At 35.6% G+C, this 25275-nt stretch overlaps 1 protein-coding gene across 1 annotated transcript in view; it reads left to right on the top strand.

The window, feature by feature from the left end:
* PCDH15 (protocadherin related 15) overlaps window positions 1–25275 on the top strand; it is a 1001489-nt gene that overhangs the window by 122513 nt on the left and 853701 nt on the right. Inside the window, exon 2 of the mRNA XM_066348814.1 lies at window positions 18851–18969. Coding sequence (XP_066204911.1) covers window positions 18879–18969 — 91 coding nt within the window. The 5' untranslated portion in view covers window positions 18851–18878. The remainder of the gene's footprint in view (window positions 1–18850; window positions 18970–25275) is intronic.

Raw genomic sequence — 25275 nt, 5'->3', positions numbered from 1 at the left:
AGGATTTTTATATCTGTATTTATTAGACATATGGATCTGTAGTTTTATTTTTTTGTGTGTGTTTTCCTTGCTAGGTTTTTGTATAAAGGTAATTATGCCTCATAAAATGTGTTAGGGGATATTGCTTCTTCTTCTATTTTTTGGAAGACTGAGAAATATAGTGTGTACCAAATCTTCTTTGAATGTTTGGTAGAATTTACTAGTTTAGCCATCTGGTCCTGGTCTTTTGTTTTTTTGAGAGGTTTTAGATAGTTATTTCTATTTCCTACTTGGTTATAAGTTTTCCTTGGTTATAAGTTTATTTAAGTTTTCCACTTCTTTTTTTTTTTTAATTTTTTTAAAGGTGACATCATTCTTTTTTTTTTTTTTTTTTTTTTTGTATTTTTCTTAAGCTGGAAACGGGGAGACAGTCAGACAGACTCCCGCATGCGCCCGACCGGGATCCACCCGGCACGCCCACCAGGGGGCGACGAGTTTTCCACTTCTTTATGACTCAGTCTAGGAAGATGGTACAGTTTTATAAATTTATCCTTTTTCTCTAGGTTGTTGATATGTTGGCATAAAAACTTTCACAATATTCTGCTATGATTTTTTGTATATCTATGATGACTATGGTAATTTCTCTTTCATTTCGGATCTTGTTTATATGATTTCTTCCTCTTTTTTTCTTAGTGAGTCTAGCTGGTAGTTTGTTGATTTACTGATCTTTTCAAACAACCAGCTCTTTGTCCTATTAATTTATTCAGTATTTCTTTCTGTTCTCTATTTAGTTCTGCTCTAATTTTACTATTTCCTTTCTTTTCTACTTTGGATTACCTTTATTCTTTTTTGTTTTGTTCTTTAAGTTATAATGTTAGGTTGTTTACTTGGAATCTCTCTTGTTTCTTATATAAGCCTATAATGATACAAACTTCCTTCTTATTGCTGTTTTTGCTGAGGATCAGAAATTTTGATATGTCATGATGTGATTTTCATTTGTCTGTGTATATGTTTCTATCTCTGTTTTTATTTCTTCTTTGACCCAGTTACTTTTTAGAAGGATGTTGTTTAATTTCCACATTTTTATGGGTTTCTTTACTTCCTTATTTCACTTGTATTCTAATTTAAAATTCTTATGATCAGAAAATATTCTTGGCATAATTTCAGTCTTTTTGAATTTGTTGATGCTATTTTGTGGTCCAACATATGGTCTATTTTTGAGAATATTCCATGCAAACTGAAGTAGAATGTATAATCTTATGATTTGGCATAAAATGTCCTGTAAATGTCTATTATGTCCATTTGGTTCAGTATGGTTTTTGTTTTTGTTGTTTTTTAAAGAGACAGAGAGTCAGAGAGAGAGAGATAGATAAGTGCAGTTAGAAAGGAACGGAGAGAAATGAGAAGCATCAATCATCCGTTTTTTGTTGTGACACCTTAGTTATTCATTGATTGCTTTCTCATATGTGCCTTGACCATGGGCCTTTAGCAGACCAAGTAACCCCTTGCTCGAGCCAGTGACCTTGGGTCCAAGCTGGTGAACTTTGCTTAAACCAGACGAGCCCACGCTCAAACTGGCGAGGTCAGGGTCTCGAACCTGGGTCCTCTGCATACCAATCTGATGCTCTATCCACTGCACCACTGCCTGGTCAGGCTCAGTATGTTGTTTAAGGCCAACATTTCTATATTGATTTTGTGTTTGTATGATTTATCTAAAGCCTTCAGTGGTGGGAATCTCTAACTATGATGGTGTTTTGTATGCTTCTACTTTTAGCTAGGTTAGTAAATGTCATATATTTTGGTACTCCCTTTTTCAGTGCATATATTTTAAGAAGTGTTATGTCTTCTTATATAATGTCCCTTTTATTATTATGAAATGTCCATCTTTGTCTCTGATTACCTTTGTTGTCTTGAAGTGATTGTTGTAAGATCAGTATGGCTACACCTGCTTTTTTGGATATTTGCTTGGAGAATGTTTTCTAATCATTCACTTTGAGTCTACTTTTTTTAATTTTTTTTTTTTTTCTTTTCCTGAAGCTGGAAACGGGGAGAGACAGTCAGACAGACTCCCGCATGCGCCCGACCGGGATCCACCCAGCACGCCCACCAGGGGCAACGCTCTGCCCACCAGGGGGCGATGCTCTGCCCCTCTGGGGGGTCACTCTGCCGCAACCAGAGCCACTCTAGCGCCTGGGGCAGAGGCCAAGGAGCCATCCCCAGCGCCCGGGCCATCTTTGCTCCAATGGAGCCTTGGCTGCGGGAGGGGAAGAGAGTGACAGAGAGGAAGGAGGGGGGGGTGGAGAAGCAAATGGGCGCTTCTCCTATGTGCCCTGGCCGGGAATCAAACCCGGGTCCCCCGCACGCCAGGCCGATGCTCTACCGCTGAGCCAACCGGCCAGGGCGAGTCTACTTTTTTGCTTGCAGCTTAGATATGTCCTTGGAAGGCAATATATGATTGGGTTTTGCTTTTTGATCCAATCTGCTACCATCTGCCTCTTTATTGGTAAGTTCATTTCCATTCAGGGTAATTACTGACACTTGAGAATTTCCTATAGTCACTTTATGTTTTGTTTTCTGGTAGCTCTCATTCTTGTTTGATTCTCTTTTGTGTTTCTGTCAGTTTTTTTTTTTTTTTTGATGATATTCTATTTTTCCCCCTATTTCTTCATTTTTTAAGCTGGGATTTCAGTAGTGACTTTTTCTTGGGAGGTTACCATTAGGTTATTAAGAGAAAAATGTTCATATGTAATACAGTTCTTTGCCTTATGAGTGATTCTGCACTCCATCCTCCTTTGCTATTGCAGATCTTTATCCTCTCTTCTTTGATGTTATTGTGACAGATTAACCTTGTTTTTATTGTGACCTTGTTGGAGCTTTTACTTGTAATTTTAATTTGTTTCATATTTTGGTCTGGTCAAATACCCTCCTTGAGTGTTTTCTCGTGATTAATTCCTTTAGCTTCTATATGTCTGTGAAAGTTTTTATATCTCCTTTGTATTTGAAGGTTAACTTTGATGAATATAGTATTCTTGGCTGGTAATCTTTTATTTCAGTACTTTGAATGTTTGGGTTCACTCTCTTCTGACTTGTAGAGTTTATGCTGAGAAGTCCAATGATAACCTAAGAGGCTTTCCTTTATATGGTATATTTTTCTTTTCCCTAGCTGCTTTGAGGATTCTTTTTTATCTTGACTTTTGAAAATTTTATTACAATGTACCTTGGAGTAGGTCTGATTGGATTGCAATAACTCAGTCTTCTGTTTGCTTCTTGTTTTTGAGTCTCTCTTTCCATAGATTTGGGAAATTAACATCAATTATGTGTTTGAATAGGCTCTCCATTCCCTTCTCCCTCTTTTTGTCTTCTGATATACCTTTTATTCTTATATTGCTTTGTCTTGTGGAGTCAGACAATTCTTGTAGAGCTCTTTCAGTTTTTTAAATTTGTGAGTCTCTCTCTTTTCTCTGTACATCTCTATTTGCCTGTCTTTGATGTCTCTGATTATTTCCTTTATTTGGCCTGTTCTATTAGCTAAACTTGCTCTCAGTCTTCAATTCATGTATTGAGTTTGTCATCTCTGTTTTTAAAGTTTCAATCTCCTTGGTGAGGTATTTGTTTTGTTCATTAATTTTTTCTTTGCTTATTAAGTTTCTTACAGGTATTTTCTCACATCTCAATGAGTATTTTCAGAACTTCAATTTGGAATTCTCTACCAATTAACTCCAAAGTTTTCATTTGATTGAGATGTTTTTCTGGAGATTTTCCATTATTTTTCTGAATTATGTCTCTGGTTTTTTTTGTTGTTTGTTTGTTTTTTTAGAATTTTATTTATTTTATTCATTTTAGAAAGGAGAGAGAGAAAGGGAGAGAGAGAGAGAGAGGAGAGACAGAGAGAGAGAAGGGGGAGGAGCAGGAAGCATCAACTCCCATATGTGCCTTGACCAGGCAAGCCCAGGGTTTCGAACCGGCGACCTCAGCATTTCCAGGTCGACGCTTTATCCATTGCGCCACCACAGGTCAGGCCTATGTCTCTGTTTTATGTAGCCATAGTATTCAATTTATTCTTCCTTGATGGCATTCAAGAGTGGTATTGTTTAGAACCCTAACCAATAAATAAATAAATAAATAAATAAATAAATAAATAAATAAATTTAAAGTACAATAAAAATATAAAGGATTAAAAATTATGACAAGTTCAGAAGGAAAACCACAAAAATGATTGATAACAAAGAAAGAAACAAACAGAAAACAGAACAAAACAGCTACATAATAATAAAAATATATAAATTAAAGAAAATAAAATTCAACAGAGGAAAAAATACAAGGAAAAAAAGAAAAATGGAAAAATACCATAAATTTTAGTTTTGAGAGGATTTTTCAGTAGGTGTCACTTTATTATGTTTTTTGTCTGTAAAGTTCCACTATGTCTGTAAAGTCTCCACTAAGAAGTTGCTGTTTTAGTGATGTAGCTGGGGCATGTCGTGAGGATTTTACAGCATTATGGCTCTAGCAGTGGCAATATCAGGCTTCTGCGCACTCTTCCCCACATCTCAACAGACCTGGGGCCAGACGGAGAGCACCTCTGTTATTCTGGAGAAAGCGTCTCTCTGGAGAGCTAGCTCTGGGGTTTGTCTCTCCTACTCTTCATACTGCGAGGCGAGAGATGTGGGATCTGGGAGTTTGGGGGTCTCACTTTAGTTTGCTCTGTCTCTGTCAAGTGTGAGCTGCAGGCCAACCATGGGAACAGTTGCTGTGACTCTGTGCTCTGGCTGTTTTGGTTTATCTCCTCTGACCCTCCATCTCACCATTTCTCTTGGCAGAAGGGGACTCAGTCACTCCAGTTTCCCTTTTTGTACCCCTGAGACAAAATCCAAATAGCCTGAGCTTATCTCCTTCCCGTAGTTCAGTAGAGAGAAAAAAAAAAACAAAAACAAAAAACCAGTCACTCTGGGTTTGTCTCCTCTACAAAGACCACCATGAATGCATATTATAATCTGCCCCTTTTTCAGCCTGTCCTGCCTTGAGTCCATTCAGTGTGGGGATCTTTAGGCATACCTAGTAGTCCAGCTGGGGTTCTTTTTCTGTGTTAACAGTTGTTTAACTTGGTGAAATTTCAAGGGGAGAAATCAGAAGTATCTCTTATGCTGCCATTACTCTGACTCAAATACAAGCTTTCATTGGAAGTTTAAATGCCAATTCTGTTGATACTTGCTAAAAGATAACTAGGAAATATCAAAAGCTGATTTAAACCTGTAATCTGTGTGATCTTTAAAATTGTTCACATGACTATAGTATTTAGAACATAAGTCAATACTTGATACAAGAATAAAATTTTCAATAATGATGATTGTGTCTTAAATGCATACTTACTCTTGTAAGGTAGATGTGCATCCAATGAAACATTTTTGGATATATATTCACACATTTTTTATTATTTTTTAAAGTAACTACATGGCATTTCTGAAAATTCTCTTTCAGAAATTCTGACAATAGAAATACTAAAATTTTCTTGATGAGCATTCCAGTATATTATTTTATAGATAATGCATATGTTACTGAGATAAATTTTCCCAGCAGAAAGAGATTCTGAACTGTCATAATTGTCAAAGAATGTGACTATAAAAGGAGGTTTTGTGTACTGTGGTATAGTATTGTTGTCCTAAATACATAGACTGAGCTATAGTTACATAACCAACAAATCATTCTACAGGTTTCAAATTGTTGTACCAGGTTGATACAGAGCAGACGCAATTATGTCTTTTTGACCAACACCATATGTTAAAAGTGGCTTAACTAAAGCAATTTAATAGCTCATAATTCTCATTCAAATCTAGATACTATGTTTTATTGAAAATATTGGAAAAGACCAAAATAAGGGATAATATTAGCACAAAGAAGCTAGTACCATTTTAAATTCAGCAAAGTCTTCGGCTCCCCATCTTTTCTTTACCATCTTAACTTATTTACAGTATTTTCTTGAATCTTATTGTCTTATTAACTTGTTATTCCTTCTTTAATCAACTGTGGCTACTTAGACATAATACATGCAACTTAACACACACACATATCTTCTTTCCTTATTCTCTTTTCTGTAATATAACACTCATTTTTATCCACCCTCCCCACCAGAATTGTATTTAATTATTTTTATTAATTTTTAGAGGAGAGAGACATCTATTTGTCTTCTACTTATTTGTGTGTAATTGGTTGATTCTTGCATGTGCCCTGCCCAGGGATGAACCTACAACCTTAATATGTCGGGATGATGCTCTAACCAACTGAGTGCCCAGCCTAAGCTTTGCTGATTAGTTTTTATATACCCTTTATATATCAGCTTTTAGCAAAATATATTTTTGAAATGTATGACAGATTGGTGGGTATGGGCAAAGAAATGGAATTTATTTCTTTTTCAATTTTTCTTTTCACTATACCTTAATCATTATTAAAATAGCAACTTAAAAATCATTCATAAGATCTGATTTTATCTTTGCCCTTGGGCATCACATTAATAAGATTTTCATCTTAAGACTTATACTTCCTTTCATCCACAAAACATTCCTGATTCTGATTTATTCATTCCTGTCTGAAACTGGGAAGTGAAAGGAAAACATTTCTAGCCATTATTTTGCATGAAAGTTAATACTCTTTAGTGATATTTTTTTCTAAGAGAAATGTTCTGCTGAATCATTTAAAATTAGAGTTTTTTCATAGTTTTAAAAGTTACATTGCATGCTTTATGAGTAATAATTAAAAACTTGAACCTTTGAACTTTAGCAATAATTCTTAAGGGAAAAATGTTACTTTATTATGACTATTGCTTAATTAAACAAGAATGCTGATTAAGTAGAAAAAAGGTATAATTTATATTTCTATGCATGATTTGTTCAAGGCTTTCTTTTTAATTTTGGAAAATTCTTAAAGAGAGTACTTAGCACTTTCCTTTTTTTTTCATTTCAACAGAAGTATTAAAATATTATTATGTAACTTAAGTTTATTTCTTTTTAGTGATTTTCCTCTGAAGACCCTTGTTAAAAATAGACATTATAGGTTAGAGAGGACTCTGCTTATATCAGTGTACTTTAGACACAGGGGGAAAATCATAAAGGATAACCTATATGAGTAAAAAAATAGTCTAATTTTATTTCTCCTCCAAACATAAAGAACCCAATAATTGTGTTGAGTTAGTCTTCACAGTTAGGACAGAATTTTAAAATCACAACACTGACTTTATTTTATAAGGATTGTTTGTTTTCTTTATCTGTCCTGCAAATATTAACCATCTCTGCTAAATGTATTTTGTTAAATGGCCAGCCTTGGCCAGTTGGGTCAGTGGTAGAGTGTTGGCCTGGCATGTGGAAGCCCCTGGTTTGATTCCCGGTCAGGGCACACAGGAGAAGCGCCCATCTGCTCTCCATCCTTCCCCATCTCCTTTTTCTCTATCTTTTCCTTCCCCTCCTGCAGCCAAGGCTCTATTGGAGTAAAGTTGGCCAGGACACTGAAGATGGCTTCATGGACTCTGCCTCAGGTGCTAGAATGGCTATGGTTGCAATGGAGAAATGCCCCAGATGGGCAAAGCATCACTCCCTCGTGGGCATACCATGTGGATCCTGGCTGGGTGCATTGATTTAGGCAGAAACCCAAATACTGTTCACATTAAGGAGTGAAAACAGGGTTTTTATGAGAAAAAAAGGGTAATAATTGCATGATGAGATAAAGGAATTTCTATTGTTGTAAATAAGCTAAGTTATTTTTTATCTATACATAGTGGTGCTATTTTAATGAATATCTTTAAATTTTAGGCTGGTAGTTAGAATGTCTGCTTTCTTGTTGACTTTGCAAAGAGTTGTTTGGAATATAGTGTAGCTTTGACCCAGTCTAAAGCTTTGACCCAGTTTAAATATTCCGAAGTGTTTTTGTTTGTTTGTTATTTTATAGAGACAGGAAGTCAGAGAGAGGGAAAGATAGGACAGACAGGAAGGGAAAGAGATGAGAAACATCAATTACTCACTGCAGCACCTCAGTTCATTGCTTGCTTGCTCATATGTGCCTTGATGGGGGAGGAGGGAGGGCCACAGCAGACCGAGCAACCCCTTGCTCGAGACAGCAACCTTGGGCTCAAGCTGGTAAGCTTTGCTCAAACCAGATGAGCCCACACTCAAACCAGCGACCTCGGAGTTTTGAACCTGGGTCCTCTGCATCCCAGTGTGATGCTCTATCCACTGTGCCATCACCTGATTAGGCTAAACATTCCCAAGTTTTGATGAATGTGCAAAACAATTTCTCTGGATGGTAGCTCCTAATAGACTGTTATTAAAAACCATCTTTCACATACTTTTCTTGAGCAATGTTACCCTATTAAATTTAATTTACTAAATAAATTTTAAAGAACAAAAACACACAAACTAACCAAAATATCTTTCCTACCAAGCCTTAGCAGTGGCAAAAGCAAGAAAAATAATTTGACTGAGTCTGGACACAATTTAGTTGGGTTCTTTGCTCAGTGTCTTACAAGGCTGTAATCAAATGCCTGGTAATCTGCATTCTCCTCTATAGGCTTGATTAGAGTTCACTGCAAAGTTTATTAGATTATTGGCAGAATTATTTCTCTTTTGGTTGTATGACTGAAGGCTGTTGTTGGAGGTTGCCTCAGGTTCAAGAAATTACCTTTGATTCCCGGACATCTGTCCCTCTCCATAGGCAGTCTACAACTTAAATATTTGCATCTTCAAGCTCAGACAAAAAATAGCTCTCATTCCAATGTGCTAAGACTGAGTCTTATACAAATTAACTAAACTAAAGGAATGACATCTTGTTATCTTTACCATACTTTATTAGAAGCAAGTCACAAATCCGTTTTAATTATCTTTATGTGAGGGGTTTTATTTTGCTTAGTTTTTCAAAAGCTATATTTTGTTTTTCGAAAATTATGTTTCATCCATATAGAAAAGAATCTTAGTCTTTGTAAGTAAGCCTTTAGTGTTGATTCTGGGGAGTCAAATTCATTTACTTGATGGAATAAACTCACAGATTTCACCTTCACACTTTTAAGTGAGAGAGAGAGAGAGAAAGAGAGAGGGGAGGGGAGAGAGAGATTGACATACAGGAAAGGAGAGAGATGAGAAGCATTAATCCCTTGTTGTGGCACCTTGGTTATTCATTGATAGCTTTCTCATAAGTGTTTTTACAGGGAGTGAGGGTGCTTCAGCTGAGCCAGTGACCCCTTGCTCAAGCCAGTGGTCCCGGACTCAAGCCAGAGAACTTGGGCTTCAAGCCAGTGACATTTGGGCTCAAGCCAGCAATCATGAGGTCATATCTATATTCCCACACTCAAGCTAGCAACCTCATGCTCAAGCTAGATGAGTCTACGCTTAAGTCGTGACCTTGGGGTTCTGAAACTGTGTCTTCTGTGTCTCAGTTCAACGCTCTATCCACTGTGCCACTGCGTGTCAAGCCCACCTTCAATCTTTAAGAAGGAATTTTACAAATGCCTAATTCATTCATGGGCTCTTCATAGTGTTAGTCTCACACCCCATTAATTGAAAATTCCTTGTGGACTTTTATTTATCTTTCCCTCTCTTTTCTTTTTTTTCTTTCATCCATCCTTTCCTTCCTTTTCTCTTTGCTTCCTCCTCCTTTTCTACTTTTCCTCAATCTACTATAGTCTCTATCTTATAAAGTGCCTGCACAGAATCAATACTCAGTAAACACATATTCAGTAAATATTAAAAATACTTTTGTGCTCCTATTATTTTTTATTGTTTAAATCTTCATCTATTTACTACAGCAGAATAAAATAAATTTTTTTATCCTAATTATAAACAGATTCTCAGAAATTTTTACTACTTTTTTATTCATACGGCAAAGAAGAAACAGAACTAGGACTACACCATGAGTTTCTCCCCTCTGAAAGCCAGGGTTTTATATTAAACTACATCCAAAAAATCACTGGCATTTTCACACTTTCAAAGTTAATCTCTCTAGCCTGACTTAATACTTTGGCTTTTGTTAATGGATTTTCTCTAAGAGAAGAATAATTTATTCACCACTGTATTTGTGTTCTTTGGGACATTAAACCTTCACCAAGCAGGATTAGTCATAATCTGTTTCCTATGCCAGAGAATGGCATTACAGAACTCCTTCAAGTTTCCTTTTAAAAGCATCTATTTACTTGCTTGAGCTTTAAAACTTGGTTTTAAATTTACTTGGTTATACTTTTAAGTTATCCACAGATAAAATTATACTCGGGCTTTTCTCATTTCAGAGAGCGCTCTCCTTTCAAACTAAACTATTTCTTGTTAATTTTCTATAATATTATGGGAAATATATTTCTATATAAGACTAGTATTGAGATGATAGTTCAGAAAACATAGGTTTTATAGAAATCCATTTTAATTGGAAATTAAATTTTAATACTCCCTTAATTTGGAATTGTTTTACTAAAATACTTTGAAATAACATATTAAGCAAAAATATTGAATATGGCATTTTCTCAATAGTAAATATATATGGAAACTAAATTGATTTATTTCTGCTGTAGAAGCAGAGTGTCTGACATGTACTAAATATATAATAAATTGTTATTGAGTAAATGCTTCTCTAATCACTAAAACAAATATCCAATATGTTGGCAATAGTGGACCGAGTTTTGTAATCCATTTTCTTTTTGTAAGTTTGACTTTAATTTATTAAATGAAATAAAATGGCTAGGTTATTATAACATGTGGTTTATACCTGTTATTGATTAAATTGATTATTTTATAATAGAATACATTTTTAATTGTAAATTAAATAGGCTAATTATATTTTTCAGTAATTTGTTTTCTTGATGAGGAGTATTACTCTGAAAGAAAACCAAAATCTCTCTTTCTTCTATTTAGAGTTTTGTGATTAAAACTGTCATTAAAAACAATAAAAACAGCCCTGGCTGGTTGGTCCAGAGGTAGAGTGTCAGTGTGGTGTGTGGATTTCTCAGATTCAATTCCTGGTCAGGGCACACAACTGCTTCTTTACCCCTCTTTGTCTCACTTCTCTCCTTCTCTTCCCCACTTGCAACCATGGCTTGACTGGAGCAAGTTGGCCACAGGGGCTAAGGATGGTTCCATGGCCTCTGCCTCAGGCACTAGAAAGAGCTCAGTGGCTGAACAACAGAACAACACCAAAAATGGACAGAACATCGCCCCATAGTGGGCTTGCCAGATGGATCCTGGTCAGGTGCACGCAGGGGTCTGTCTTGACTTCCTCTCCTCTCACTGAATAATAATAATAATAATAATAATAATAATAATAAAAACACCCTCCACATGTGTTAAGGTACTGGTTAAATTTTCTAAAGGCCCTAGCCAGTTGGCTCAGTGGTAGAGTGTTGGCCCAGCATGTGGAAGTCCAGGGTTCAATTCTAATCAGGACACACAGCTGAAGCGCCCATCTGCTTCTCCACCCTTCCTTCTCTCCTTCCTCTCTGTCTCTCTCTTCCCCACCTGCAGCCAAGACTCCACTGGAGCAAAGTTGGCCCGGGTGCTGAGGACTGCTCCATGGCCTCTGCCTCAGGTGCTTGAATGGCTCCGGCTACAAGGGAGTAATGCCTCAGATGGGCAGAGCATCGCTCCCTGGTGGGCATGCCAGGTAGATCCTGGTCGGACGCATGTGGGAGCCTGTCTGACTGCCTTCTGCTTCTAACTTTGGGGAAAAAATTTTTTTCTAAAAGTCCACCAAAGTTTGTAGAAGAAATTCTATACTTTAACTCTGCTTATGTTTATCATGTGGCTACCAGAAGTGTATTTTGAGTTAAACTACTCTCACTTAATATCTACAATATAAACTGAAATGATTAATTCTTAGGAATGGCTTCACTTTTTTGGAATTATTTTCATCAACTTTATTTATTTATTTTTTAGATTTTATTTATTTCATTTTAGAGAGAGAGTAAAAGAAAGAGGTGAGGAGCAGGAAGCATCAACTGTCATATGTGTCTTGACCAGGCAAACCCAGGCTTTTGAACTGGAGACCTCAGTGTTCCAGGTCAATGCTTTATCCACTGCACCACCATAGGTCAGGCTCATCAACTTTATTTGATATCACCACATAGATACATTTTAAAATGGATAGCAAACAAGGCACACTTCAAAACTGTGGTATGCCAGGTAAACCTCGTTTGTCTGGGCCTGATTGTAGATGTGCCTTAATTCTCCCAGTACACAGTGAAACCATGCTATTTTTCTGCCCTTACCTAGGATTAACTACAATCTGGCCATTGCTATCTTGGAAGCAGAATTTACCTCATGCATAAAAATATGCATATATGAATGGGAAATAAATAATTATGTATAGTATAAAATTAAATCAAATATCAATATATCTTTACATAAATTTTATGTGTAAAAATGTAATATAAAGTTATATGAATATATTATATTACATTATATATTATACATAACATTTTCATATTATGTACAAATATATTTCATTATATTTTCTATATCATTTAAGTATATTTTATAAACACAGTGTTTTATATTATATAAATATGTAATATAAAATTAATTAAAACAAATATATTTCTTATAGATAGACATTTAATATAGCTTGATATAAAATTATAAGAGAAAATATAAAGTTATTTTAAAGGAAAGAATATATCTTTTTTTTTTTTTTTTTGTATTTTTCTGAAGTGAGAAGCAGGGAGGCAGAGAGACAGACTCCTGCATGTGCCCAACTGGATTCACCCAGGCAAGCCCACTAGGAGGTGATGTTCTGCCCATCTGGGAGTTACTCTGTGGCAACCAAAGCTATTCTAGCACCTGAGGCAAAGGCCATGAAGCCATCTTCAGTGCCCGGGGCAACTTTTGCTCTAATAAAGCCTCAGCTGCAGGAGAGGAAGAGAGAGATAGAGAGAAAAGAGAGGGGGTAGGGGCAAGAAGCAGATGGACACTTCCCCTATGTGCTTTGGCCAGGAATCAAACCCAGGATTTCCACACGCAGGGCAGGACAGAATATATCTTAAAGACTTGTTGAAATTTTATTTTCTTGAAGTTCATAATTGCAAAAAGCAAAACAAAAACCCAGAAGATGATTTATTGGGGCATGCTTATGAGTGATAACTATTCTCTGTAGCAGAGAAACATTAGATGTTTTCCACCAGGGTGAGGGAGAAGAAAGGTTTCCAATCATTCAGTTAAGGAAATTATTATTTGGTGTGGCAAGATTTGGTAACTTTGGGAAGCCTTGTGTCTTCTGTTTGATAGTTGAATGTTCTTTGAAAAGACGTTTGCTTTATTCTAGTGGATATTATACATTTCTACCAAGAAATAGAGAGCAGTGACAAATTATGTTTTTGTAGGACAATATATATGTTGTCAAATATTGAAAGTAGCAGAGTTTGACTGAATAGGCTGTTGAAGGGCAGGTGCATAGGTACAACTCTCACTTCACTAAGAGATTCCAGCTTGCTTCCTGACAGAGTATTGATATGGGATTTCTCATCACAGTATTGGCCATGGGCTCCAAACTTTGATATATCAAAGAATTTAGTGATTATTTACATAGTAGTCAGGAAGAGTGGCTTAAAATAAAAGTAAACATTGTCAAAAATGTACCAGACAACAAACTGTCATGATGTCAGCCTTGGCAGTTCTTGCCGTGCGTTGCTACAACCAATCCAGATGCAGGAAGCAGCAATAAACATGTCAAGGGCACAGCTTTATGTGTTTTGAGTCTTTAGATTTATATTGAAAATGAAAGGCCTTTATTCTCCTTCCAAGAGAATAACAGCAATCTGTATTCTGAGCTATAGATATTTTTGAGGTGGCTTTCAGCTAGGGTTGTTGGAATAGCTATGTTTTTCTTGTGAAGTTCTTCAGTTGTATTATCAGAAAACATTTGTGTTTTCTTTGTATAGTTTTACTTAATTTTCTGGATGAGAATTAAGTATAAAATTTGGAAAATGCAAGCTTTTATTTTTGTGCTACTTGTTACCTTTTAACATGTTATATAACACGTTTATGTTTATTGTTTGTCACTCTTCATGTTGCTAGTATGTAAGATTCATGAGAGGAGAGCTATGAGGGGTATTATTTTATTGGTATTTTTCAATAGCCTAGAAGAGAGTGTAGTACCTCAGAGAGCCTCCATAAATGTTTGTTGAATAAATTTCTGAGAACATTAAATACCAGAGAAATGAATATCAGCTTTATCTGAAATGGAACACAAATATTGTGCAATTCAAAGTGATATATTGTATCTTGAGTAATTGCAGTGAAATATTCCTAACCAAATGAAAAAATATATCATAAATATCCTAAACCTCAAACCATTTACATATAAGATTATAACATAATTGAGAAAGCTGTTTTTAGTTAAAAATTTTGACAGTAACCCTGGCCGGTTGGCTCAGTGGTAGAGCATTGGCCTGGCGTGCAGGAGTCCTGGGTTTGATTCCCGGCCAGGGCACACAGGAGAAGCACCCATTTGCTTCTCCACCCCACCCCCTCTCCTTCCTCTTTGTCTCTCTCTTCCCCTCCCACGGCCGAGGCTCCACTGGAGCAATGTTTGCCCGGGTGCTGAGGATGGCTCTGTGGCCTCTGCCTCAGGCGCTAGAATGGCTCTGATTGAGGCAGAGCGACGCCCCAAGATGGGCAGAGCATCGCCCCCTGGTGAGCATGCCGAGCAGATCCTGGTCGGGCGCATGTGGGAGTCTAATTGCCTCCCCGTTTCCAACTTCAGAAAAATACAAAAAAAAAAATTTTTTTTTGATAGTAAATACTATTTCCAAATTACTTTTGCAAAACTAGATACCAGAGTATTAAATATGCCCATTACATTATTTTCTGAAAATCAACTATTTCTCCATGTATAAGACACACTTTTTCCGAAAAATTTGGGGTCTAAAAACTGGATATTTCTTATACAGTGGTTGTAGATTTTTTTTACTTGTATTGCCTGCTTTTTTGCACTTGTTTTTGTGCTCATTGTTAAAGACAGTGATTCATCATCTGACACAAATGTGGACAAGCTAATGTATGGGAGTGCTGACAGTGAAGAGGAGCTCTATGAATTTTATGATGAATAAAATTTGAGTTTAATAAGTTTATATAATACACCTTTTTTTTTTCAAATTCCAGGCCCCAAAATTAAGGTGTGTCTTATACAAAATTAAGGGAGCATATTATACATGGGCAAATACAGTATTTATAGGTCAGCCACATTGCTTTTTAGAACTGGTCATTCTCTAGATTGCTAGAGCATAATATTATGGACAATTGAGATCCAGAGGAAAATTTATAAGAGAGATTATGACAGAATTTGATAGGCATGTATAATAAAGGTATAACACCATGATAGAGGTGTTATATGAAATATCTTTTTTTCTCTACAATCACTTAACAAGATTTGGGGTTTTATATTCTATAAGAACCCTTCCTAGAATTCTAGAGATTGTAAAACCCGTAATGGAAATAAACTAACTAAAGTGTTTGATCTGTTTCAATTTATTAGATGACAGAAATTACAACGTCAGCCTATTAGCACAATAAGTATATTCATCATGCTGGTCCTTAGTCTTTTGATCAGAGAATGACAGCATCTTTCCAGGAGCTATAATTTAATATCTTTATTTAGAACTGAGATTTTCTTATTAAGTCAATATATGCTCTGTGAGGTATCAGGTCATCATGATGAGTCATAACTTTCAGTTTGCTGAAAATATTGAGCCCATTGAAATGATTCCAATTGCTTTGAAATAATGCATATGTAAAAGAAATAGTAAAAAATTAGGTAGAAAGTTGCTGTCTTTCTCATTATATAAAACTAAACAAGTGTAACACAATCTCCCAGATATACTTATTACTCCAAGTGGTATTATATCTATTCTAAACGAGTTTTTATGCAAGTATTTATTATGATGTTTTAAAAAGCAAAAATGTGATCTAATAAAAAAAATGTATAGGATCATGGATCAAGAGGTTCTATTTCTGAAAACATATATATGATAATAGCAGTGACTTTGATGATTTGAAAGTTATGACCCATCAGGTTGTTTTTATCTTGAAGGCTATTAAATGAAAGCAAATGGTTTGAATGAGAAGAAAAGAAAATAGCATACTTTGTGAGAGCATAATACTAAAACCTAGTAAGAGGGACATCAAGTTGTTCTTGTGTCATTTGTTAAGATATTGCTTTTCTTTTAAGTTTTATTGTCAAATAAATGTTCTTTAAGTGTTTCTTTTCTGCTTATGTTCTCACATTAAAAAGGGAATTGAAGCCATTATTTGCATAAATCTCTGGGTAAACTCTAGGTTTGGGAAGAAGGGTACAATATCCATTTCTTAGGGTATCGGAGCAAACAGTAGGCTGTTTTAGACCTCTGTGGCCCTTGAAACCTTCTGACACATGTGTTCTGGTGGAAAATTTCTATCCTTATCTGACAGAATTGAACAGAGGTTTCAGACTTGCAACCTACTCTGTTTCTTTAGTCACTCACTAATTTGTAAACTTCAGTCAGGGAATGTGATGTTTTCTCCACAAAATGAAGTAATAATACTGACCTTAGAGGTTATGCTACAGATTAAGGAAAAATAGGTTAAAACCCTTTGAAGAATTAATAGACGCTGAGTCAAAATACTCATATTAAGCTTTTTACAAAGTGCTCACTTTGTCTGAGTCTCACTTCTAAACAAGCATTGATAGCCATTTACTTATTTAATCTTCAAAACAAATATATGAACTAGGTACTATGTTTTCTCTATGTTGTTAATGAAGAAAGTAAGACAACAGATATTTGATTTCTTCAAAGTCAAATAACAAAAAAGCTGAAGAATTTGAATTTAAAAAGAAGCACATTCTAATTTACTGGTTCTTTTCTTTTTATTGTTTGTTATTGTTCCATTTATTTATGCATTCATTGTATAATTCTTTTTTTTAATTTTATTAATTTTAATTTATTGTGTTAACATAAATTCAAGTGTCCCACTCAATATAATTTATTGGTACTTACAACTGGTAGGATTGGTCAATTTTATTTTTATTTTACTTGCAAGTAAACATTGATTGTTATGTTCTCTTGATATCTAAAGACGGGCTTTTCTTTGGACCATCTGTGCCTAGAAGTTATAAAAGCAGAGGCTCAGTCCTTTAGCAGTTAGAGAAAAAAAGGAAAAAAGAGTAGATGGCCAAAGTAAAAAGGCTATTTGTTTTTCAAGAAACAGAGGAATAATAGATTTTATTGTAAAATGTGTGTGATCCAGAGTGGTGACCTTTGAAATTAAAGCCTGTGCCTCTGTTGAGGAAAGGCAATTTTGATCTTGTACTTCTATAGTAATTTTAAATGAATTATATATTTCTATATGCTACTGTGCAAATACACTTTATGAAGCACAAAACAAACCAAAGATAAAATAATTAAGATGCATGTAAAAGCAGAATTTAAATATTTCTTCTGTGCATTCTAATGAACATTATCCACAACTAGTCTAGCAGAGTATGTCCTAGAGGAATCATAAACTGAAGGCCCTCCAAGAACTGTATGGTCTGCCAGAAACAGTCTATAAAGAGAATTGAACAATTGTCTAAACACTGAGCAGTCTCACATGGAAATTTGGATTTATACCATCTTCTGGAAAATCAGAAGACCTATCAATACTGGTTTGTATTCCCACATGAAAACCATTGAGAGAAGTTAACGACCAGCTGTTCTCTTCACACTAACCCTGCACTCCACAATTTATCACAGCCATGACCATCCTATGTCCCTTTAGGCTAATCACTCTTTTTTATATTTGTCTTCTTGTTCCTTGTATGTGTTTGAGTTTGAAACTTGTAAATTAGAAGAACAGAGTTTCAATCGCTTTTCTATGTACCTATAATCAAGGTCATTTTGAGCAATTTCGTGTGAATAAATTCTTCAATTTACGAAAATAACTAAGGACATTATTCTCTCAAGACTTGCTGTTATGATCACTGACTGCTAATATCTCATGCAGTTTCTTTATTTAAAAAGAGGTTGCAAAGGAAAACAAAACAATTAAAATGAAATTTATCTAAGGATTCAGAAGACATATCTTTTAAAAGAAATGCTGTTTTATATTAAGTCTTACTTAACATACTTAAATCAGTCTCTTATCACTGTAGTAGAAGGAATTAGCATATTTGGGGGGGCAGAGAGGGGGGGACAGAGAGGGATGGATAGACAGGAAGGGAGGGAGGTGAGAAGCATTAGTTCTTCACTGTGGCACCCTAGCTGCCAATCAGTTGCCTTCCCACGTGCACCTAGATCAGGGTGCCACAGCAGACCAAGTGATCCCCTGCTCAAGCCAGCGACCCTGTGCTCAAAGTATTGAGCCTTGCTCAAACCAGATGAGCCCACACTCAAGCTGGCAACCTCAGGATTTCAACCCTGGGTCCTCCACATCCCAGTCTGATGCTCTATCCACTGCACCACCACCTGGTCAGGCAGAAATTAGCATTTTGATGATGGACTTTTTACTTAATTGTGTAAAACAAATGTGCATTGAAATTTTCATGTAAGAGATCTAACAAATGGTTAATCATCTTAATTTGTTACAGAACAATTTATACTTTAAAATTGAATTATGCTATAGACTAATTTAGTAACAAACTGATTAACATCGGATTCACTTACAGAGTCTCAGAGAGTATGGCTCTGATATTATCATTATGTTACTTAGAGATATTTGTCTACAAATTCATGTGGATAAAGAGTTCCAGTGCATTAAACAGATGTGTGTTACTTTGTTAATGGACAGTGTGGCACAAATAATTAACTGTGAAGTCATTAAGGCTTTTCTATGCTGTGACAGTTGTGTTTACCTATGAGTGATTAATAAGTTTGTTAAATGTTTCTTTGTCCCTCCTGTTGTTTCAGATCAGCCTTGAGTGGAACTGGACAAAAAATGTTACAACAATTTTATCTCTGGAAATGGTTAACTTCAGGAATCATCCTGGGTTCTTTCTTTGCAATCTCCTTTGGCCAGTATGATGATGGTAAGTAAGACTGCTTTGACTCTGACCTCTAGTTAGGATTTCTGTTATTAAATGGTAAATAAAAAATACCACAGAAATTAGTAATGCTAATTTGTAGTTCATTTTTAAAGGTTAATAGCTCCATGCAATAATTTGCCTTAATTAGAATAACCCTACCAAAGTGGTTTCCAATGCACTTTGTTTCTTAAAAAGGATTGAAGAATGATACAAAATCCAAAGTCAGGCCTCCATTATAACACTTACTAATTTTCACTAAGCAAATTATTAATGGCTATTATATAAAAAAAAAATCTTTACATTCTATTAAGTAGCCGTGAACAAACACAAACAATGGTCTAGGTCTCTAGGATAAAGCTTAGCAATATACAAGGTACCAAAATTTTCTATTAGAAAAGTTTCCAGAAAGGGTCAAAAATAGATGCCATAAATGATTTTAGTGTTAGCACTTTATGTATTGCATTTTTTCATCCTCTACTTTTTATTTGTAAAGAGTAAAGAGTATAGAGACTTGATATTAGACTTTGTAAGACTTAGACTTAATTCTTAGTCACTTAGAAGGTATACTAGTCATCAAGCTTGTTAGAGACTATTTCACATATGATGTCTACAGTGGCCCAAATGTGTCTGTCTTAGCTAATTCAATATGGAAGGAATCTGTCGTAGAATACTACATATATAGTGTAAATAGATATGTAGGATATTGCATATATATATGTCAAGTTAAATATGTTAAGAAAAAAAGCAGAAAATTTATCATGCTAGATGTTGCTTTTTAACAAAAACATTTTTTTTTGTTTTTTTGTGTATGCTTTGCTTGGTTAAATTGAATGATCTGAAGATAAATGAATTAATTTTGCCTTATCTCAAACAGTGTTCAAATTGTGCACATAGCAAGATCTTCTCAGTCCTCTGTAGTTGGAAAAATATGCCTACTTGGGGATTTGCAGAGTAGTTCACTATAGAAACTATTTTTATAAAGTCAACAACCTACTCCCTAAAAAGTTCTGCTAATTAGCACAATGATGACTTTAAGTGCATCTGAATTTAATGTTTATGTTGTTGCCATTTATGAAGATGGTGAATCTCCAGTCTAACTCATTTTAAAATGTTGTAATAAAATAAATAATGTAACCTCTACTATGAAACAAAAATAAAGATCAGTGAAACTTAAAAGAGCATGCATTTATAGTAAAATAATTCATTTTAAGTTGTGCCTCAGGAATATATGACAAATCAGTATCTTGCTATTTCTTTTTGTCATAAGACATTCTATTTTTTATGTATATTTAATGTTCACATGGAGCAAGCAGGAAAAGATTCAGTGCCATTGCTAACAGTTGACATCCACAAAACCTGTACTTTTTTTTGTTTGTTTGTTTTTTGTTTGTTTGTTTTTACAGAGAAAGAGAGAGCCAGAGAGAGGGATAGATAGAGACAGACTGGAATGGAGAGAGATGAGAAGCATCAATCATCAGTTTTTCATTGTGACACCTTAGTTGTTCATTGATTGCTTTCTCATATGTGCCTTGACCCTGGGCCTTGAGCAGACTGAGTAACCTCTTGCTCAAGCCAATGACCTTGGGTCCAAGCTGGTGAGCTTTGCTCAAACCAGATGAGCCTGCGCTCAAGCTGCCAACCTTGGGGTTTCAAACCTGGGTCCTCCACATCCCAGTCCGACGCTCTATCCACTGCACCACTGCCTGGTCAGGCACAAACCCTGTACTTTTGAAGAGTGCAATTTTAGACAATCAGAGGAAATCACTTCTGGTTGAGCCTGTAATGCTATAAATTGGTGGGTTGTTTTTTTTTTTTTAATAATCTCCATTAAAGCACTTGATCTTTCTAAATGAGCTTGCATAGGCTCCAAAACAGGATGATCAGGTCACTGTTGGACATTACAGAAAGCTACTTTCTGAAGCAGAGTGGAACTTCACACCTACCAAGTGATAGTTTACAGTAAGGCTGCCCTGTAAAACACAGCACTCCTAGGTGACTTTCTTTATAGCCATAGTTAGAAAGCTTTCCCGGTTACTAGTACTTAAGAAGATTGAAGAGATAGGAACTATGGCAGAGGAACATAAATTTTGTATGCTGTTTCATAGAAATTTCTTTATATTGCTTTCCAGTATTCCTTTCTTACTGACGTCTTACAGTGTGCTCCCAGAGGCAATAATGATTTTGTTCCCTTAGGTCTCCCTCAGGTTTTTACCTCTCTCTGGCTCCCCTTTAATTTGGGACTCAGATATCACTTTTATTTTATTATTCATGAAAATGGTGTTCATGGTTACCATTTTTTAAAGCCAATATAGAATTGTGAGCCCTCAGTATGTGAGAATGAAATCAGAACGAGGCAAATCATGCCTGAACACATTTACTATAAATGCATGCTCCTTTAAGTTTCACTGTCTGAACCATAGTATTCATGGTTACCATTTTTTAAAGCCAATATAGAATTGTGAGCCCTCAGTATGTGAGAATGAAATCAGAATGAGGCAAATCATGTCTGAACACAAAATAACACTTGGCTAAAATATGTAATATGACTTTCTTGAACAACTTCTTTTGCGCAAATGCTTGAGGGATGCAGGTATATGAATAAATTGAAGGAAGACAATAGTAATGGTCAAAATCATAATAGAATGCAAAAAAAAGTAAAAATAAAAATATCTTGCCAAAACTGGTTGGATTGGCCCATTTTGAGTGTTGACAACTGATTTACATACACAGTTAAGTACTTTAGATTAAAATAATAGTAATAATAATAATAATAATAATTAAAAAAAATGATGGTCCTGGCAGGTCGGCTCAGTGATAGAGCATCAGCCTGGTGTGTGGATGTCCTGGGTGTGATTCCCGGAAAGGGCACAAAGGAGAAGCGCCCATCTGCTTCTCCACCCTCCTCCTCTTGCTTCTCTCTCTCTCTCTCTCTCTCTCCCCCTATCTCTCTTCTCCTCCACTCCTGCAGCCATGGCTCTATTAGAGCGAATTGGCCCTGGGCACAGAGGACGGCTCCGTGGCCTCAGCCTCAGGTGCCAGAAAATGACTCCATTTGTCATGAGCAAGGGCTCCCATGGGTACAGCATCACTCTATAAGCTTGCCAAGTGAATCCCAGTCAGGGTGCATGCAGGAGTCTGTCCCTGACTCTCCTCCTGTCACTAAGTAAAAAAAAAAAAAAAAAAAAAAAAGAAAAACATGTTAAAATACACCAAGGTTATTAGGATATCAGTCTAAGTTTTTCTTATATTAAAGCATAGAATTTTTGGGGTCTTTTAATTAAAACCCATTTCCTTATGCTTTTCTATTTATTTCCTTATTTAGGGATAAGGTCATTGGAAGGAAACACAAATGAAAACTGTTTATTTCATAAACACTTTATTCTGAAATGAAATAGTCCAGTTTAGCCAAATGTATGAAACTATTTTAAAGATAAACATATTGTATAATTATGATTTATATTTTATAACAAAACTTTTACTTGAAAACTTTAGCTAAGTAGTAAATCATTTTATATTTCTCATTCAAACTGCTGGGATAAGTTTTCAGATTCAGTAATAAAATTTGTAGATGGCTTATTCCATCATGGACATTTCATTTGTTTGATGACAACATATTTTAAAAAGCATTAATAAATAGGATTGATAGTATTTACATTAAATTAAAAAGTCATAATTTAGGTAACTGACAGAAAATTAGAGAACCTAATAGATTTGTAGTTTATGGTCTCACTTTCCCCCACAGAGCATTCAGAATGATGATATTTGAGTACAGTTGAATGCAGTACCAACACTGAGAATTGTGTTGGCATGGCAATGTTCCCTGATCCTCAACTGAGTGTGGGGAGCCTGGGAAGGAGTTGCCATGAGAAGCAGAAGAAGCAGGGTCACCTGTTAAGTTGTATGTTATGTGGAGTGAAATATCTGTACAACATATCCTTTCTCCTTACGCATACCACGATTTACAGTGATGTAAAGGAACCAAGTTGTGCACAGGTGTGTGTTTTTGTTTATTTTGTTTTGATTATGAGTTTATAAATAAATGATGAAGAGGAGAGAGAGAGAGAAGGGAAAATGCTATATGGGTAATGGGTATGTTTTATTGTTCTGCATTTTAAATTGTCCATTTTGAATATGCATCACTGACATGATCAGAGGGAGCAGAGGGACAGCTATCAGAGGGGAGGGGGATGAAAAGATGGGATCAGAGAAGGTGAAGGGATTAGTGAAATTATATATACATAACACATGGATACAGGTAACAGAACAGCAAATCCCAGCAGGGAGGAGAGCAAAGGGGAACAAGGCGTTGGGGGTGAGGGAGTTATCTTGAGTGGGACACTTGAATTCATGTTAACATAATAAATGAAAATTAATAAAAAAAAGAAAATGTATGTGTTAAAAAATAACTATATAGCATAGTAGTATATATTACAGTTTGAAATAAGGAATTAGAGGAGTTTAAAAAGATGTGTGTGCCAATGAGTGTGTGACTGTGTATGTGTCTATGAGAAACAGAGAGAGAGAGATTTTCTCTAAGTGTGTGCAGACCATGAAAGCCATCATGAGTTTAAGAAAAGTGTTCTCTCTGGCTGCTCAAGTGTTTAGCCTGATGCCAAAAATCTTCTGTCCTGGCCTTGGGATACTGCATATATTAGCATATATGTATGATGTGACTGGAACCCTTGTATAATGTACAACTAGAAGAAGTATATAAAGAGTCCCAATTTATAACCTCAGAATCACATTTCCTGAGGCTCAGTTCCCTTAGAATACTAATAACTGAAACTCAATTTTATACAGGTTAGCACGGCATCTAAAATATATGGCTAGTGCGGAGGACCCAGGTTCGATTCCCGGCCAGGGCACACAGGAGAAGCGCCCATTTGCTTCTCCACCCCTCTGCCGCGCTTTCCTCTCTGTCTCTCTCTTCCCCTTCCGCAGCCAAGGCTCCATTGGAGCAAAGATGGCCTGGGCGCTGGGGATGGCTCTGTGGCTTCTGCCTCAGGCGCTAGAGTGGCTCTGGTCGCAACATGGCGACGCCCAGGATGGGCAGAGCATCGCCCCCTGGTGGGCAGAGCATCGCTCCATGGTGGGCGTGCCGGGTGGATCCCTGTCGGGCGCATGCGGGAGTCTGTCTGACTGTCTCTCCCTGTTTCCAGCTTCAGAAAAATGAAAAAATAAATAAATAAATAAATAAATAAATAAATAAATAAATAAATAAAATAAAATAAAATATATGGCTAATGTTTACTAAAATTTTTAGTTTTAGTCCTGCTATTACCCTTATATAAATAATTATACTGCTTTTTTCATAAATTTGCATATTGATTTATAAATGAGTATTTTGTGTTTCTGTGCAGTACATGTATGTTTTTTCCTTATATCTCTCCAAATTTACCTAACACCTTGAAGGCTTATCTTTGTTAAATTACATTTTATTCTTTTAAAATTTTTTTTATTGATTGATTGATTTTAGAGAGAGAGAAGGGAGAGAAAAGAAAAACATGAATTTGTTGATCTACTTATTTAATGCATTCATTGGTTGATTCTTGTATATGCCCTGATGTGGGATCTTACCTGCAACCTCAGTATACTCAGCCAGGGCTATTATATTCCATTCTTAAAAGTGTAAATGACATTATCCTTTCCTTGGAAAGCTTACTGATTCAAATGAAACATTATGTGAAGTTTGGGAATATTTTTACATTCATTTTCATACTTGTTGTTACATAATCCATGGATGGTCTATATTGAGATATACATGTGAATCAATTAAGTATGTGACCAAGTTCTAAAGTCTGATAGTAAAGTTCTGCCACTAAAAATTGGAAATATTATTTTAATCAATGCATCTAGTGGTCATGAAGTAAAGTGCTAGTGGCTTATACTAATTAGAAGAGAATGGTATATAAATTACAATGCAGATAACAGAATTATAAGGAAAACATTAGCAATCCAAGGAGTTGAAAGACTTGTTTTTCTAAGCGAGGTGTTGCACCCCTTTGGAGACCTTAATAAAAGGTGGTTGAATAAACTTAATAGCCCTGCAAGGAGAATTATGGTAAATGACCACAATTATTCATGTTACCAGGCTATTATACAATGTTACATAGGGTGCTGTTATAGCAATATGTCTGCTTCATGAACTCTATACTTTATTTGTGGGACACTCACTGTCTCATTTAGATTATGCTGTATATTTTCTAAAATTTCTTATTCTTTGAATTTGTTATTTCTAAGCTTAATTCAGTTATCTTCCTCTTGATAACATTATCTTTCTCAGAACATAATACAATTCAATTGTTTATT

The sequence above is a fragment of the Saccopteryx leptura genome, chromosome 9, assembly GCF_036850995.1.
Source record: "Saccopteryx leptura isolate mSacLep1 chromosome 9, mSacLep1_pri_phased_curated, whole genome shotgun sequence".
In the NCBI taxonomy this organism is placed as follows: domain Eukaryota; kingdom Metazoa; phylum Chordata; class Mammalia; order Chiroptera; family Emballonuridae; genus Saccopteryx; species Saccopteryx leptura.
Note: the sequence above shows the minus strand (reverse complement) of the source record. Positions and strands in the feature narration are given on the sequence as shown.